Source organism: Dama dama, chromosome 1, assembly GCF_033118175.1.
Source record: "Dama dama isolate Ldn47 chromosome 1, ASM3311817v1, whole genome shotgun sequence".
Taxonomy (NCBI): Eukaryota; Metazoa; Chordata; class Mammalia; order Artiodactyla; family Cervidae; genus Dama; species Dama dama.
The window spans coordinates 46009180-46022372 of NC_083681.1; the positions used below are offsets into that span (position 1 = coordinate 46009180).

General features: G+C 40.3%; 2 protein-coding genes across 2 annotated transcripts in view; both read right to left on the bottom strand.

Annotated features, from left to right (window-relative positions):
- LOC133060650 (zinc finger protein 215-like) overlaps positions 1-2933 on the bottom strand; it is a 63995-nt gene extending 61062 nt beyond the window's left edge. Inside the window, exon 1 of the mRNA XM_061148279.1 lies at positions 2681-2933. The gene's annotated coding sequence lies outside the window, so the exon portion shown is untranslated. The remainder of the gene's footprint in view (positions 1-2680) is intronic.
- A 5848-nt stretch (positions 2934-8781) lies between these two features.
- LOC133064094 (olfactory receptor 2D3-like) lies at positions 8782-9768 on the bottom strand. Its single transcript, XM_061154353.1, has one exon. It carries the CDS (start codon positions 9724-9726, stop codon positions 8782-8784), a length of 945 nt encoding a protein of 314 aa, XP_061010336.1. The 5' UTR covers positions 9727-9768.
- Positions 9769-13193: the final 3425 nt, after the last annotated feature.

The window sequence follows — 13193 nt, forward strand, 5'->3', positions numbered from 1 at the left end:
CCTGCTCTGTTGAAACAGCTTAAGAGTCACAGAGGCAGATGGGTTTCCACCTTCACTGTGGTCACCTCCTAGCATATTCTAAGTGGTGGCCTTTGCTAAATTGTTTCTTTAAACAATATTTTCACTGTCTTGTAGAAATATTTGAAACCATTTATATACTCATTAAGATCCTCATTCAATGGGGACACAAGGCAAAGTGGATCAACTGAGGAAAGATTCTGAGATCCAACACAAACCTTCTCCAAACTTTAGGAATGTATGGGTTTATTGAAAAAAAAAAAAAAAAAAAGAAGTTCCAAGTGCTGAAGAGGTATCACTCACTGAGTTTCAGCAGAAGAATGAACTATGGGCCCAGATACTTTAAGAATTAATAATATAGAAAAAAGAAGAAACAGTTCACAGACCACATGTTAAAAACAAAAACCAAGGGAGCATTAAAAAAAAAAAAAAAGTAGATTTAACAAACAAGAATATCCATTGTAATGATAAATGCACTGAGTAAAAATTTAACTCAATTACGTAAAAACTCAAGAGACATCCAAAAGAACTCCAAAGCTTAAAGGGGTGATTAAAAAAATAACAAGCAAATGTAAACAATAAAATAAGCAGGGATAAACTGAATTAAGACATATATTGAATTGAAAGCACAAATGAATGACATTAGACAAGGAGGAAACTTTTAAATGATCGAAGGCACAACTCATGACATTATGACTACTACTCTCTGTATCAAATCACAACTGAAATATATTTATAGCAAAAGTTTCAGAAAACAAGAGATGTGATCAATAATAGCCTAATATAAATAGGGGACTAAGACAACTTTTTTCAGTCCTTACCAAATAAAGTAAACTAAAATTAACAGCACAGTGGACATGAATATGCTTACTTTGATATATAAAATCAGATAGAATGTAATTTCTATTCAAGCACTTATGAGAATGCTCAAAAAAGCCACTACTTATTAAGGTACCAAAACTCTTCAATAAACAAAAGGTAAACAAAAGTTGTACAAACTACATTTATTATCAGAATGAAAACTAGCTCTTAACACCATGTAGAAATAGAAAAAACAATCTCAACTACTTTGAAATTTAACTTTTGCTTCTAAAACACAACTCAAAAACACTTCAAACACTGCATTTCAAAATCTATATAGCACAGCTCAAGTTCTACTGTTAGGAAATAGTGAAGCTTTACATATATAATTAAACAAGAATGAAATGCACTATACATTCAACTCAAAGAGAGAAAAAGCATCAAAATACACTAGGCATTTATAGATTAAAAATAAATTGCTCAGTATAAATAATTATAGAGCTACGAGGGCAGGTTAGAGATGTTCAGGATGACATGCTGGCTCTTAAAGATTTCAAAGGAGGAACAGTCTGGATGATAAACGGACCAAGGTACCGACGTGACTGCGAATAGCTGAAGTGCTCTGTTTAAGGGAGGAGCAATGGAATAGTCAAGAACTGTTGAAGTTTAAACTCTAAAGTACTAAACAGACACCTTTAAGGATGATGGTGTAACTCAGGATGAAGAGTTAAGGCGCTAAGCCAGTACCTCTGAAGGACGGGCTCAGTAAGGCGCAGGTGACAGGAATTTGGAGAGTTAGATTAAATAGCCAGCTGACACCAGTTCAAATGATTTTATAGCGTCAAGGAAGTGGAACAGATGCTAATTACGGGGAATACGTAGTATCTGTAAGAAGGGTTGTTTTTAATCGAATATGTCATAGGCAGAGCAATACCCCGAGGTAAGGAGAATCTTTCACCTTCCGAGATTAGCTTGTAAAAAGGAGCATAAAGCAGTGTGTCAATAGCATCTGAATAAAGAGAATGCTTACAAAAGCCACTACTTTATTAGGGTACCCAAAAATTCTCCAATAAACAAAAAGTAAACAGAAGTTGTACAAACCACGTTTATTACCAGAATGAAGACTAGACCTTAACACCAAGTAGAAATAGAAAAAACAATCTCAACGACTTTGAAATTTAACTTTTGCTTCTAAAACACAACTCAAATTAAAAACACTTCAAACACGGCACTTCAAAATCTACAGAGCACAGCTCCAGTTCTACTGTTAGGCAACGGCGAAGCCTTACATATGTAAACAAACAGGAATGAGACGAATTACACAGTCAACTCAAAGTGAGAAAAATCAACAAAAAATACGGATTTATAGATTAGAAATTAATAAATTACTCATTATATTTACTACTAAATATAAAATTACTAAGTTACTTTTAGCGCGTAGCCAGGAATGACTGAGAAAGCAAGGCAAGTTGCAATGAACTTTTCTCCATTTTCTTTTCCAGTTAATCGATCCAATCACACTTGATCTGGAATCCACGAGTCACTCCAAAATCAAGCTGACAAGATGTATTTACCAGGGTAAGCGCCTGGAGACCGCCCGCAGCGCAGAATTGAAGGGGAGACAGGGGATCTGGAACCTAGCCTTGCGGTTTCCCACCCATGCCCTGCTTACTTCTCCTCTCCCATGCGCTGACTTCCTTCCACAGCCCAGGCCTCCACGCCTGTCAGGTCGCGCCCTCCTCCAGCGCCTCCAGCAGAAACTGCAGAGCGCAGAGCTGGAATCCCGGCAACTGCAAACAAGCCGAGCAGGCCCGTGCGCTCCGCGTGGGTGCCCTCTAGCCGGATTCCCAATTCCACTCACCCGCCTCCTCACTGCCCGCGGGGCCGCGTGATGCCTGCAAGTACCGCTCCCAGCCAGGGCTGAGTTCAGTCACACCCAGGAGCCAGTTCAGAGGAGCCGCACATGTCGCCAGCCCGGTCGGGGAAGGGGGCTTGCGTCGGTAATCACTCCAGAACTGAAAAACCGTGGGTCACACTTGACCCTTACTCGCCGGCGCCGGTTCCGTACCTCTTAAATTCCAGGAGCAGGCCGACACACCTGCGCATGCTCACCAGGCTTGGCTGGAGCCCCCAGCAGCACCCGCGGCCCAAGTTTGTACAGTTGACCAGGGGGTGGGGCCTCTCCCAGACCCGCCCTTTTCCCAGGCCCCTCCCACTTTGTAGACTTGACCGGGACTCTGGTGCCTAAAACCGAGGGCCACCCGTAGGGTAGGTGGGAAAACGGCTTGTCAAACTTCTGTGGCTTCCTCCATCTACATCTAAAACTGGCCGAAATCTTTCTTACATGTTTTCACTGCCCCACCTACCCATCTCCCCTTTCTCCTGGAATCAGAAAGCAGACAGGAATTTGTAGATAGTCAAGATATGAGAAGGGGTAAGATTTAGTTTCATGGGCTATTTGTTAGTTTTAGGCTTCTGATCATTTGAATAACCTTTCTATAATTATAGTTTGGGCTTCCCTGGTAGCTCAGATGGTAAAGTGTCTGCCCACAATGTGGGAGACCTGGATTCAATCCCTGGGTCAGGTAGATACCCTGGAGAAGGAAATGGCAACCCACTCCGGTATTCTTGCCTGGAAAATCCCATGGACTGAGGATCCTGGTAGGCTACAGTCCATGGGATCACAAAGAGTCAGACATGACTGAGCGAATTTCACTTTCACTTCTATAATTACAGTCTTCTGTTGAGTGTTGTGGAGAGTTAGAGCCTATCTCTGTCCATAGAAATTGAACACATTTGATGTTAACTGCCTTTGTCTGCATTGAAGTTAGAACTTAACCAATTATATACACCCAGTCTAGACTTTGCCCTGCCTCTTGAGAAACCTATATGCAGGTCAGGAAGCAACAGTTAGAACTGGACATGGAACAACAGACTGGTTCCAAATAGGAAAAGGATTATGTCAAGGCTGTATATTGTCACCCTGCTTATTTCACTTATATGCAGAGTACATCATGAGAAATGCTGGACTGGAAGAAGCACAAGCTGGAACCAAGATTGCCAGGAGAAATATCAATAACCTCAGATATGCAGATGAAACCACCCTTATGGCAGAAAGTGAAGAGGAACTAAAGAGCCTTTTGATGAAAGTGAAAGAGGAGAGTGAAAAAGTTGGCTTAAAGCTCAGCATTTAGAAAACTAAGATCATGGCATCTGGTCCCATCACTTCATGGGAAATAAATGGGGAAACAGTGGAAACAGTGTCAGACTTCATTTTGGGGGGCTCCAAAATCACTACAGATGGTGACTGCAGCCATGAGATTAAAACACACTTACTCTAATAAAAATAATTGAAAAAAAAAAAAAAGAAAAAAAACACACTTACTCCTTCGAAGGAAAGTTATGACAAACCTAGACAGCATATTAAAAAGCAGAGACATTACTTTGCCAACAAAGGTTCATCTAGTCAAGGCTATGGTTTTTCCACTGGTCATGTATGGATGTGAGAATTGGACTGTGAAGAAAGCTGAGCGCCTAAAAACTGATGCTTTTGAACTGTGATGTTGGAGAAGACTCTTGAGAGTCCCTTGGACTGCAAGGAGATCCAACCAGTCCATCCTAAAGGAGATCAGTCCTGGGTGTTCATTGGAAGGACTGATGCTGAAGCTGAAACTCTAGTACTTTGGCCACCTCATGTGAAGAGTTGATTCATTGGTAAAGACCATGATACTGGGAGGGATTGGGGGCAGGAGGAGAAGGGACAACAGAGGATGAGATGGCTGGAAGGCATCACTGACTTGATGGACATGAGTTTGAGTAAAATCTGGGAGCTGGTGATGGACAGGGAGGCCTGGTGTGCTGCGATTCATGGGGTCACAAAGGGTCAGACACGACTCAATCATTGAACTGAACTGAACTGACTTGAAAAAGCAAGAGCATTAGTTCCTTTGCTTTTTTAAAAACAGACTTTATTTTTCAGGTCAGTTTTAGAGTTAACGAAAAAATGAGAAGCTATAGTACAGCGTACGTGAATGTGACCTTCCAGATGTTCAAGTTGGATTTAGAAAAGGCAGAGGAACCAGAGATCAAATTGCCAACATCAGCTGGGTCATTGAAAAAGCCAGAAGTTCCAGAAAAACATCTATTTCTGCTGTATTGACTATGCCAAAGCCTTTGACTGTGTGGATCCCAATAAACTTTGGAAAATTCTGAAAGAGATGGGAATAACAGACCACCTGCCCTGCCTCCTGAGAAATGTGTGCAGGTCAAGAAGCAACACTTAGAACTGGACATGGAACAACAGACTGGTTCCAAATAAGAAAAGCAGTAGGTCAAGGCTGTATGTTGTCACCCTGCTTATTTAACTTATGTGCAGAGTACATCATGAGAAATGCTGGACTAGATGAAGCACACGCTGGAATCAAGTTTGCTGGGAGAAATATCAATAACCTCAGATATTCAGATGACACCACCCTTATGGCAGAAAGTGAAGAACTAAAGAACCTCTTGATGAAAGTGAAAGAGGACAGTGAAAAAGTTGGCTTAAAACTCAACATTCAGGAAACAAAGATCATTCGATCACTTCATGGCAAATAGATGGGGAAACAATGGAAACAGTGTGAGACTTTATATTTTTGGGCTCCAAAATCAATGCAGATAGTGACTGCAGCCACGAAATTAAAAGATGCTTACTCCTTGGAAGGAAAGTTATGACCAGCCTAGACAGCATATTAAAAAGTAGAGACATTAATTTGCCAACAAAGGTCCATCTAGTCAAGGCTATGTTTTTCCCAGTAGTCATATATGGATATGAGAGTTGGACTATAAAGAAAGCTGAGTGTTGAAGAATTGATGCTTTTGAACTGTGGTGTTGAGAAGACTCTTAAGAGTCCCTTGGATTGCAAGGAGATCCAACCAGTCCATCCCAGAGAAAATCAGTCCTGAATATTCATTGGAAGGACTGATGCTAAAGCTGAAACTCCAATACTCTGGCCACTTGATGGGAAGAACTGCCTCATTTGAAAAGACCCTGGTGCTGGGAATGATTGAAGGTGGGAGGAGAAGGGGATGACAGAGGATTAAGTGGTTGGATGGCATCACCAACTCGATGGACATGAGTTTGAGTAGGCCCTGGGAGTTGGTGATGGACAGGGAAGCCTGGTGTGCTGCAGTCCATGGGGTCGTAAAGTCAGACGTGACAGCGACTGAACTTAACTGATAGTAAAGTGAATTCCCAGATACCTCCCCATAAACTTTTCCCATTATTGACCTTGTTTTTGCTCAGTTGCTCAGTTGTGTCCAACTCTTTGTGACCCATGGACTGCAGCAGCATGCCAGGCTATCCTGTTTTTCACTATCTCCCAGCGTTTGCTCAAACTCATGTCCACTGAGTCAGTGATGCCATCCAACCATCTCATCCTCCTTCACCCCCTTCTCCTCCTGCCCTCAATCTTTCCCAGCCATTAGGGTCTTTTCCAATGAATTGGCCCTTCACATCAGGTGGCCAAAGTATTGGAGCTTAAACTTCAGCATCAGTCCTTCCAATGAATATTCAGGGTTGCTTTCCTTTAGGATTGACTGGTTGGATCTCCTTGCTGTCCAAGGGACTCTTGAGAGTCTTCTCCAACACCACAGTTCAAAAGCATCAATTCTTTGGTGCTCAGCCTTCTTTATGGTCCAACTCTCACATCCATACATGACTACTGGAAAAAAAACATAGCTTTGAATATATGGATCTTTGTCGGCAAAGTGATGTCTCTGCTTTTTTATATGCTGTCTAAGTTTGTCATAGCTTTTCTTCCAAGGATCAAGAGTCTTTTAATTTCATGGCTTCAGTCACTGTCCACAGTACATTGTTGTTATTTACATTATTATGGCATATCTGCTACAATTAAGAATATAAAAATGATACCTTATTATTAACTAAACTTTACACTTTGCTTGGATTTCCTTAAGTTTGGTTTTTATCTTTTTCTGAACCAGGATTCTACTCAGGATACCATATTACATTAAGTTGTCATGTCTCCTTGGGCTCCTCCTGGCTGTTACAGTCTCTCAGATTTGTTTTTGAGGACCTTTAAAGTTTTGAGGAGTAAAGGTTATACATTTTACAGGAAGCCCATGTATGAGAATTTGTCTGATGATTTTCTCCTGATTAGACTGAGGTTATGGGTTTGAAGATCTTCCGATCATAAAGTGCTGTTTCCATCACATCATCTCAAGGGAACATACTGCCAACAGGATTTAACACTATTTATGTTAACCTTGATCACTTGGTTGGGGTTGTTTGTCAGCAGTTTCTTTTTTTCTATCAGCGGTAGAGAAGCCGCACTATTCCAATTCCCAGATTCAGCGAATTGCTGCGCCCGCCTGAAGACGGTATTGACTGTGTAAGCTGCGCCCCCTAGTGCTGAATGGCAGTGATGTCCTCACTGACCTGTGCGCGCATGCGTGCGTGCAAACTTACTTCAGTCGTGTCTGACTCTGTGACCCTGTGGACTGTAGCCCACCAGGCTCCTCTGTGCATGGGATTCTGACCCATTCTGTGATAAATGAATTAGACCTGTGATTCTGGCTGAAGGTAGGAATTAATATTATTCAGAATTTTTTCTTTTCGGCTTAAATCATACATAGTTTCTGTTACTTGCAACTAAAAACCCTGACTGATACAACATCTTTATTATAATTCTTTAGAAGCCTCTTGGTCCTTTATCCCCGTCTCCCTCCATAGCAGGAGAGGTAGTAGTTTTCATTGGTAATGTGAAAGAGCCCCACAGACATCTGTTTGAATGGGATGGAGCATGATTCTCTCGGAGCTTTAGTGATCTATTGCTGCATAACAAACCATCTCAAAACGTAGTGCCTTAAAGCAGCAGTCATTTTATTTGCTCAGGATTCTGTGGTTTCGCAATTTGGAAAGTGAGGATGACAGCTATTGGCAACGACAGTATTTAAGATATGACCACGGTTGAAATCATTGAAGGAATGAAGATCAAATAATTATGAGAATGCAAAGTATCTGAATATTTCATTCTGTGTGAAAAGTAAAGTAGCCAAGAGCTTTAAAAAGCGCAGTGTGTTAGGGAAAGTGGCAGTGAGTAGGGGTTAAAGTCTGAAGGAAAAGGGAAGGGGCCTTGAAATCTAAAAAAAATAAATAGGAGTAAAACTATTTCAAGGAGTAAAACTAGTGAAAGTTGGTTTGAGATATAGGAAAACGGAAAGATCTTTCAATAGTAAAAAAACTGTCTGTATATGAATGGGAATGATCCTAGAGCATAGGGAGCTAGGTATATCATTCTTGTTTAGACAAATGGTGGACAATTAATAGAAATATTATAGAATAGTTTAAGCCTCAGACATATGTTTGGATTCAATGACTGAATTCCCTCTTTACTCTTATAATCTGTGATAGATGAACTTTGGGGTAATGAAATAAAAAATTTTCTGGAGCTTTCAGAAAAGAACATCATGAGCTAGGAAGTAGTGTTGCCTCTGGAACCTTTTTACAACTGGAATGCTTTGGACCATGAATGATCCCAGTATTAAAGACTCTTCCAAACATGTTGATTGTTTCGATCAGACTATTCCTAGGTTTGTATGACTGGGACATCCAAACTTGAAACGTCTTCGAGGTTAAAATAATGTACTCAACTCGTATTAGATATTATCTCAGGATAATCCAGTTTAAATCTCTTAGATTCAACAGTGACCATGCTTAAAACAAGTTCATGTCAACTGAATTAACCAAAAATTTCCTCAAAATAGCACTTAATACTTTTCATAATCAAGAAGTAACCTAACTTTTCATCCTTTTATTTTTTTCCCTATGTTTAGCACAATATATTCAACGTTTCTGGAATGCGTCCCTTACTTTTTCCTTCTTCCTGGAATGATGTAATTCATAACTGCTGACTGCTCTTCTTTTAAGGATGTTACCATGCCTCCAAAAGTCAGACCTAAAGGTCACCATCTCCAAGAAAATGGCTTTCTTCTGGCCAGTTTTCTGAGAGCTCCTTTGACATCCTTGTTTCTCAGGCTATAAATTATGGGGTTCAACATTGGAGTCACCACGGTATAGAACACAGATATCATTTTATCCCACTCTTTTGTGGTCTTGGAATTTGGCCTCATGTAGGTGAATATTGCTGAACCATAAAAGAGGACAACAACAATGAGGTGGGAGCCACAGGTAGAAAAAGCCTTGAGCCGCCCCTCCCCAGCCTGCATCTGGATCACAGTGGAGATGATATTCCAGTAGGAGACCAGGATCAGGGAGACAGGAGCTAGGAGAATGACCACACCCATTGCAAAGATGGCCATTTCTGTTCTGTAAGTATCTGCTGAAGCCAGCTTCAGGAGGGCAGGGGGTTCACAAAAGTAGTGACTGATAATGTTCTGTCCTTGATAAGGAAGTTGGAAAGTAAAGGTGGTATCTACCAGAGACACTATTGCACCACTGGCCCAGGACCCTATGGTCAACTGGAGACACACTTGCTGGGTGATGATGGTGGGGTAGTGCAGGGGCTTGCAGACCGCCACATACCGGTCATAGGCCATCACTGCCAGCAGAGCACATTCTGTGCCCCCGACCAGAAGGAAGACAATGACCTGTGTCATACAGCCCGCGAAAGAAATAGTTTTCTTTTTCACCAGGAAGTGGACCAACACTTGAGGGACAATGTTGGTAGAGAAGCAGAGATCTGCAAAAGAGAGGTTTCTAAGAAAAAAGTACATGGGCGTGTGAAGTTGAGAATCCGTGAAGATGAGAATGATGATAAGCAGGTTTCCAAGCACAGTTAACAGATAAATGATGAGAAAAAGAATAAACAACAGGATCTGGGTCTGTGAGTCCTGTGAAAGGCCAAGGAAGATAAATTCTGCCACAGAAGTGTGGTTTTCTTCTCCCATTGAGGTTTATGCTTGTTTCCCTGTTTGGCACAAACAAAAATAACAAACTTTGGGTTTATGCTATTGGGCTTCCCAGGTACCTCAGTGGTAAAGAATCTGCCTGCCATGCAGGAGACACAGTTTCAATCCCTGGGTGGGGAAGATCCCCTGGAGAAGGAAATGGCAACCCACCCCAGTATTCTTGCCTGGGAAATCCCATGGACAGAAGGAGCCTGACAGGCTATTATCCATGATTTGAAAAGAGTTGGACTGACTTAAAACAACAACCTGTAGAAGAGGCTCATTTAAAGCTCAATTTAAAAGCTAATTGGATATTTCTAGCTTTCTGCTCTCCAGCTTGTTCTAATTGATACTAAGTAGAATATTTTATTCTTATTAGTTGGCTACAATTTAAATCCACTCTATTTTCCCCCCAAATCTCCCAGTGCCACTTATTTACAGATAAAATATGATGTTGTTAAAACCTTCTTGGGTTTTATATGTTCTGATATGAAGATATTACAATTTATGTGAACTTTACTAAATGGCTATACACAGATTATTAGGAAATGACTGTGTATACTGTTAGGATTATCACTGAGTGTAAAAACTGTACCACTAACTGTTCAAAACACTACATGTTAAATTATAACACATGCTTGAAAAACATGAAACAGTTTTCAGGCATCAAATTTAATTTGACCTCTTAAAAAACAGCAAACTTTTCTTGGGTTTAAAAATATAGCCTTAGCATATCAATACTAAGGACAATTCTGTTTAGATTAAAGAATATAATAGTAAAACTAAAACAACACAAAAAAGGAAAAATAGGTTAAAGTTGTGATATATAATTAGGATTAGACTTGAAAATCACAAAAGCCTTCTAAAATACCTTGAAGGAAAAGTGTCGAATTTACAACATTAATTGAAAGACTTCAGGGAGATAATAGCATCATGAATAAATTTAAAAGATAAACTACAAACTGAGAAAAATATTTGAGGGAGATATCAGACAAAACTTAAAATACTTTATTACATTATGATTCTATATCAAACACTATGAAAATTGTTGAGTCTAAGAAATAATGGGCCAAGGACATGAACAGACTATTTACAAAGAAAAAAATGCAAATAGCTACTAACTACAAGAAAAAAAATTCAATATTATTATGACTAAGTACAATTACAACAAAGAGATACAGCTTTCACCTGGGAAATTAGCTGAGGTTTTAATAGCAAAAGTCACAAAAAAAATAATAACTAGTATTTTATTGAGCATTTAACACATATCAGGCATTACTTTAAGGGTTTTATATGATCCTATTGTCCTGATAATATCTTGAAGTAGACACTGTCTTATTTTTCAGATGAGAAAACTGAGGCACAAAGAGGTTAAATCACCCAGTTAATAAATGGCAGAATTCATTAGCTCTATAATGTATAATGAAAATGCAGAGAAACGTCAATTTTGTACAGTGTAAGTAGGAAAGTTAGCATAGTATTTCTGAGAAACAATTTTGTCAAATACATTAAATGACTCAAATCCTCATGCTTTGGTTCTCAGTAGTATGGATAAGGAAGAAACTATTTTTTACCAGTCCTTTCTCCCCAGGAGGAGTAAAAATCTGATTTGTAACATGAGGCTGTTGATTGGGCCATGTTTACTACTAGGTAGAGTTATTGTGCTTTTAAAGGCCATGCTCACTTCTCTTTCTTCTCTTCTTCCTGAGAATGGACTGTTAAGGTCCCTTAATGGACCTTGAACAAGGTCACGCTTTAGAACTTTACTTGCTCTATTCTTTCATTTTTAACTAGTTCCTTGGTGTACTCATCATCACTTTGTTCTTTTGTATCATGTCACCAGTCAGAGAGTAATACAATGATACAATATGGATTTAAGCCATAAGGGAACTTTAAAAGAACTTTAGACTAGACCACGTAGCCCAATCCATGCTCCTCAGAGCTCTGAACTTCAGTGGCATTAGAGACTCACCTGATTAATAAAAAGTGGCATCTTAGTTTTCATTATTTCATGTTTCTTTTGTAGAATTCTAAGGGGAGGAATGATTAGGAAGAGAGTAATATTAAGACCTCTTAAGCCTAATATAAGACCTCCTAAGGCGGCTGAGAGGAGCAACCCCATGTTCAAGGTAAGGAGCAGCGGCTGCGCTTTGCTGGAGCAGCCGTGAAGAGATACCCCAGGTCCAAGGTAAGAGAAACCCAAGTAAGACGGTAGGTGTTGCGAGAGGGCATCACAGGGCAGACACACTGAAACCATAATCACAGAAAACTAGCCCATCTGATCACAGGACTACAGCCTTGTCTAACTCAATGAAACTAAGCCATGTCGTGTGGGGCCACCCAAGATGGATGTGTCATGGTGGAGAGGTCTGACAGAATGTGGTTCACTGGAGAAGGAATGGCAAGCCAATTCAGTATACTTGCCTTGAGAACACCATGAACAGTATGAAAAGGCAAAATGCTAGGATACTGAAAGAGGAACTCCTCAGGTCGGTAGGTGCCCAATATGCTACTGGAGATCAGTGGAGAAATAACTCCAGAAAGAATGAAAGGATGAAGCCAAAGCAAAAACGATACCCAGTTGTGGATGTGACTGGTGATGGAAGCAAGGTCTGATGCTGTAAGGAGCAATATTGCATAGGAACCTGGAATGTTAGGTCCATGAATCAAGGCAAATTGGAAGTGGTCAAACAGGAGATGGCAAGAGTGAATGTCAACATTCTAGGAATCAGTGAACTAAAATGGACTGGAATGGGTGAATTTAACTCAGATGACCATTATATCTACTACTGTCGGCAGGAATAACTTAGAAGAAATGGAGTAGCCATCATGGTCAATAAGAGTCCGAAATGCAGTACTTGGATGCAATCTCAAAAATGACAGAAGGATCTCTTGTTCATTTCCAAGGCAAACCATTCAATAGCATGGTAATCCAAGCCTATGCCCCAACCAGTAACTCTGAAGAAACTGAAGTTGAACGGTTCTATGAAGACCTGCAAGATCTTTTAGAACTAACACCCAAAAAAGATGTCCTTTTCATTATAGGGGACTGGAATGCAAAAGTAGGAAGTGAAGAAACACCTGGAGTAACAGGCAAAATTGGCCTTGGAGTATGGAATGAAGCAGGGCAAAGGCTAATAGAGTTTTGCTAAGAGAACACACTGGTCATAGCAAACACCCTCTTCCAACAACAGAAGAGAAGACTTTACATGTGGACATCACCAGATGGTCAACACCGAAATCAGATTGCTTATATTCTTTGTAGCCAAAGATGGAGAAGCTCTATACAGTCAGCAAAAACAAGACCGGGAGCTGACTGTGGCTCACATCATGAACTCCTTATTGTCAAATTCAGACTTAAATTGAAGAAAGTAGGGAAAACCACTAGACCATTCAGGTACGACCTAAATCAAATCCCTTATGACTATACAGTGGAAGTGAGAAATAGGTTTAAGGGACTAGATCTG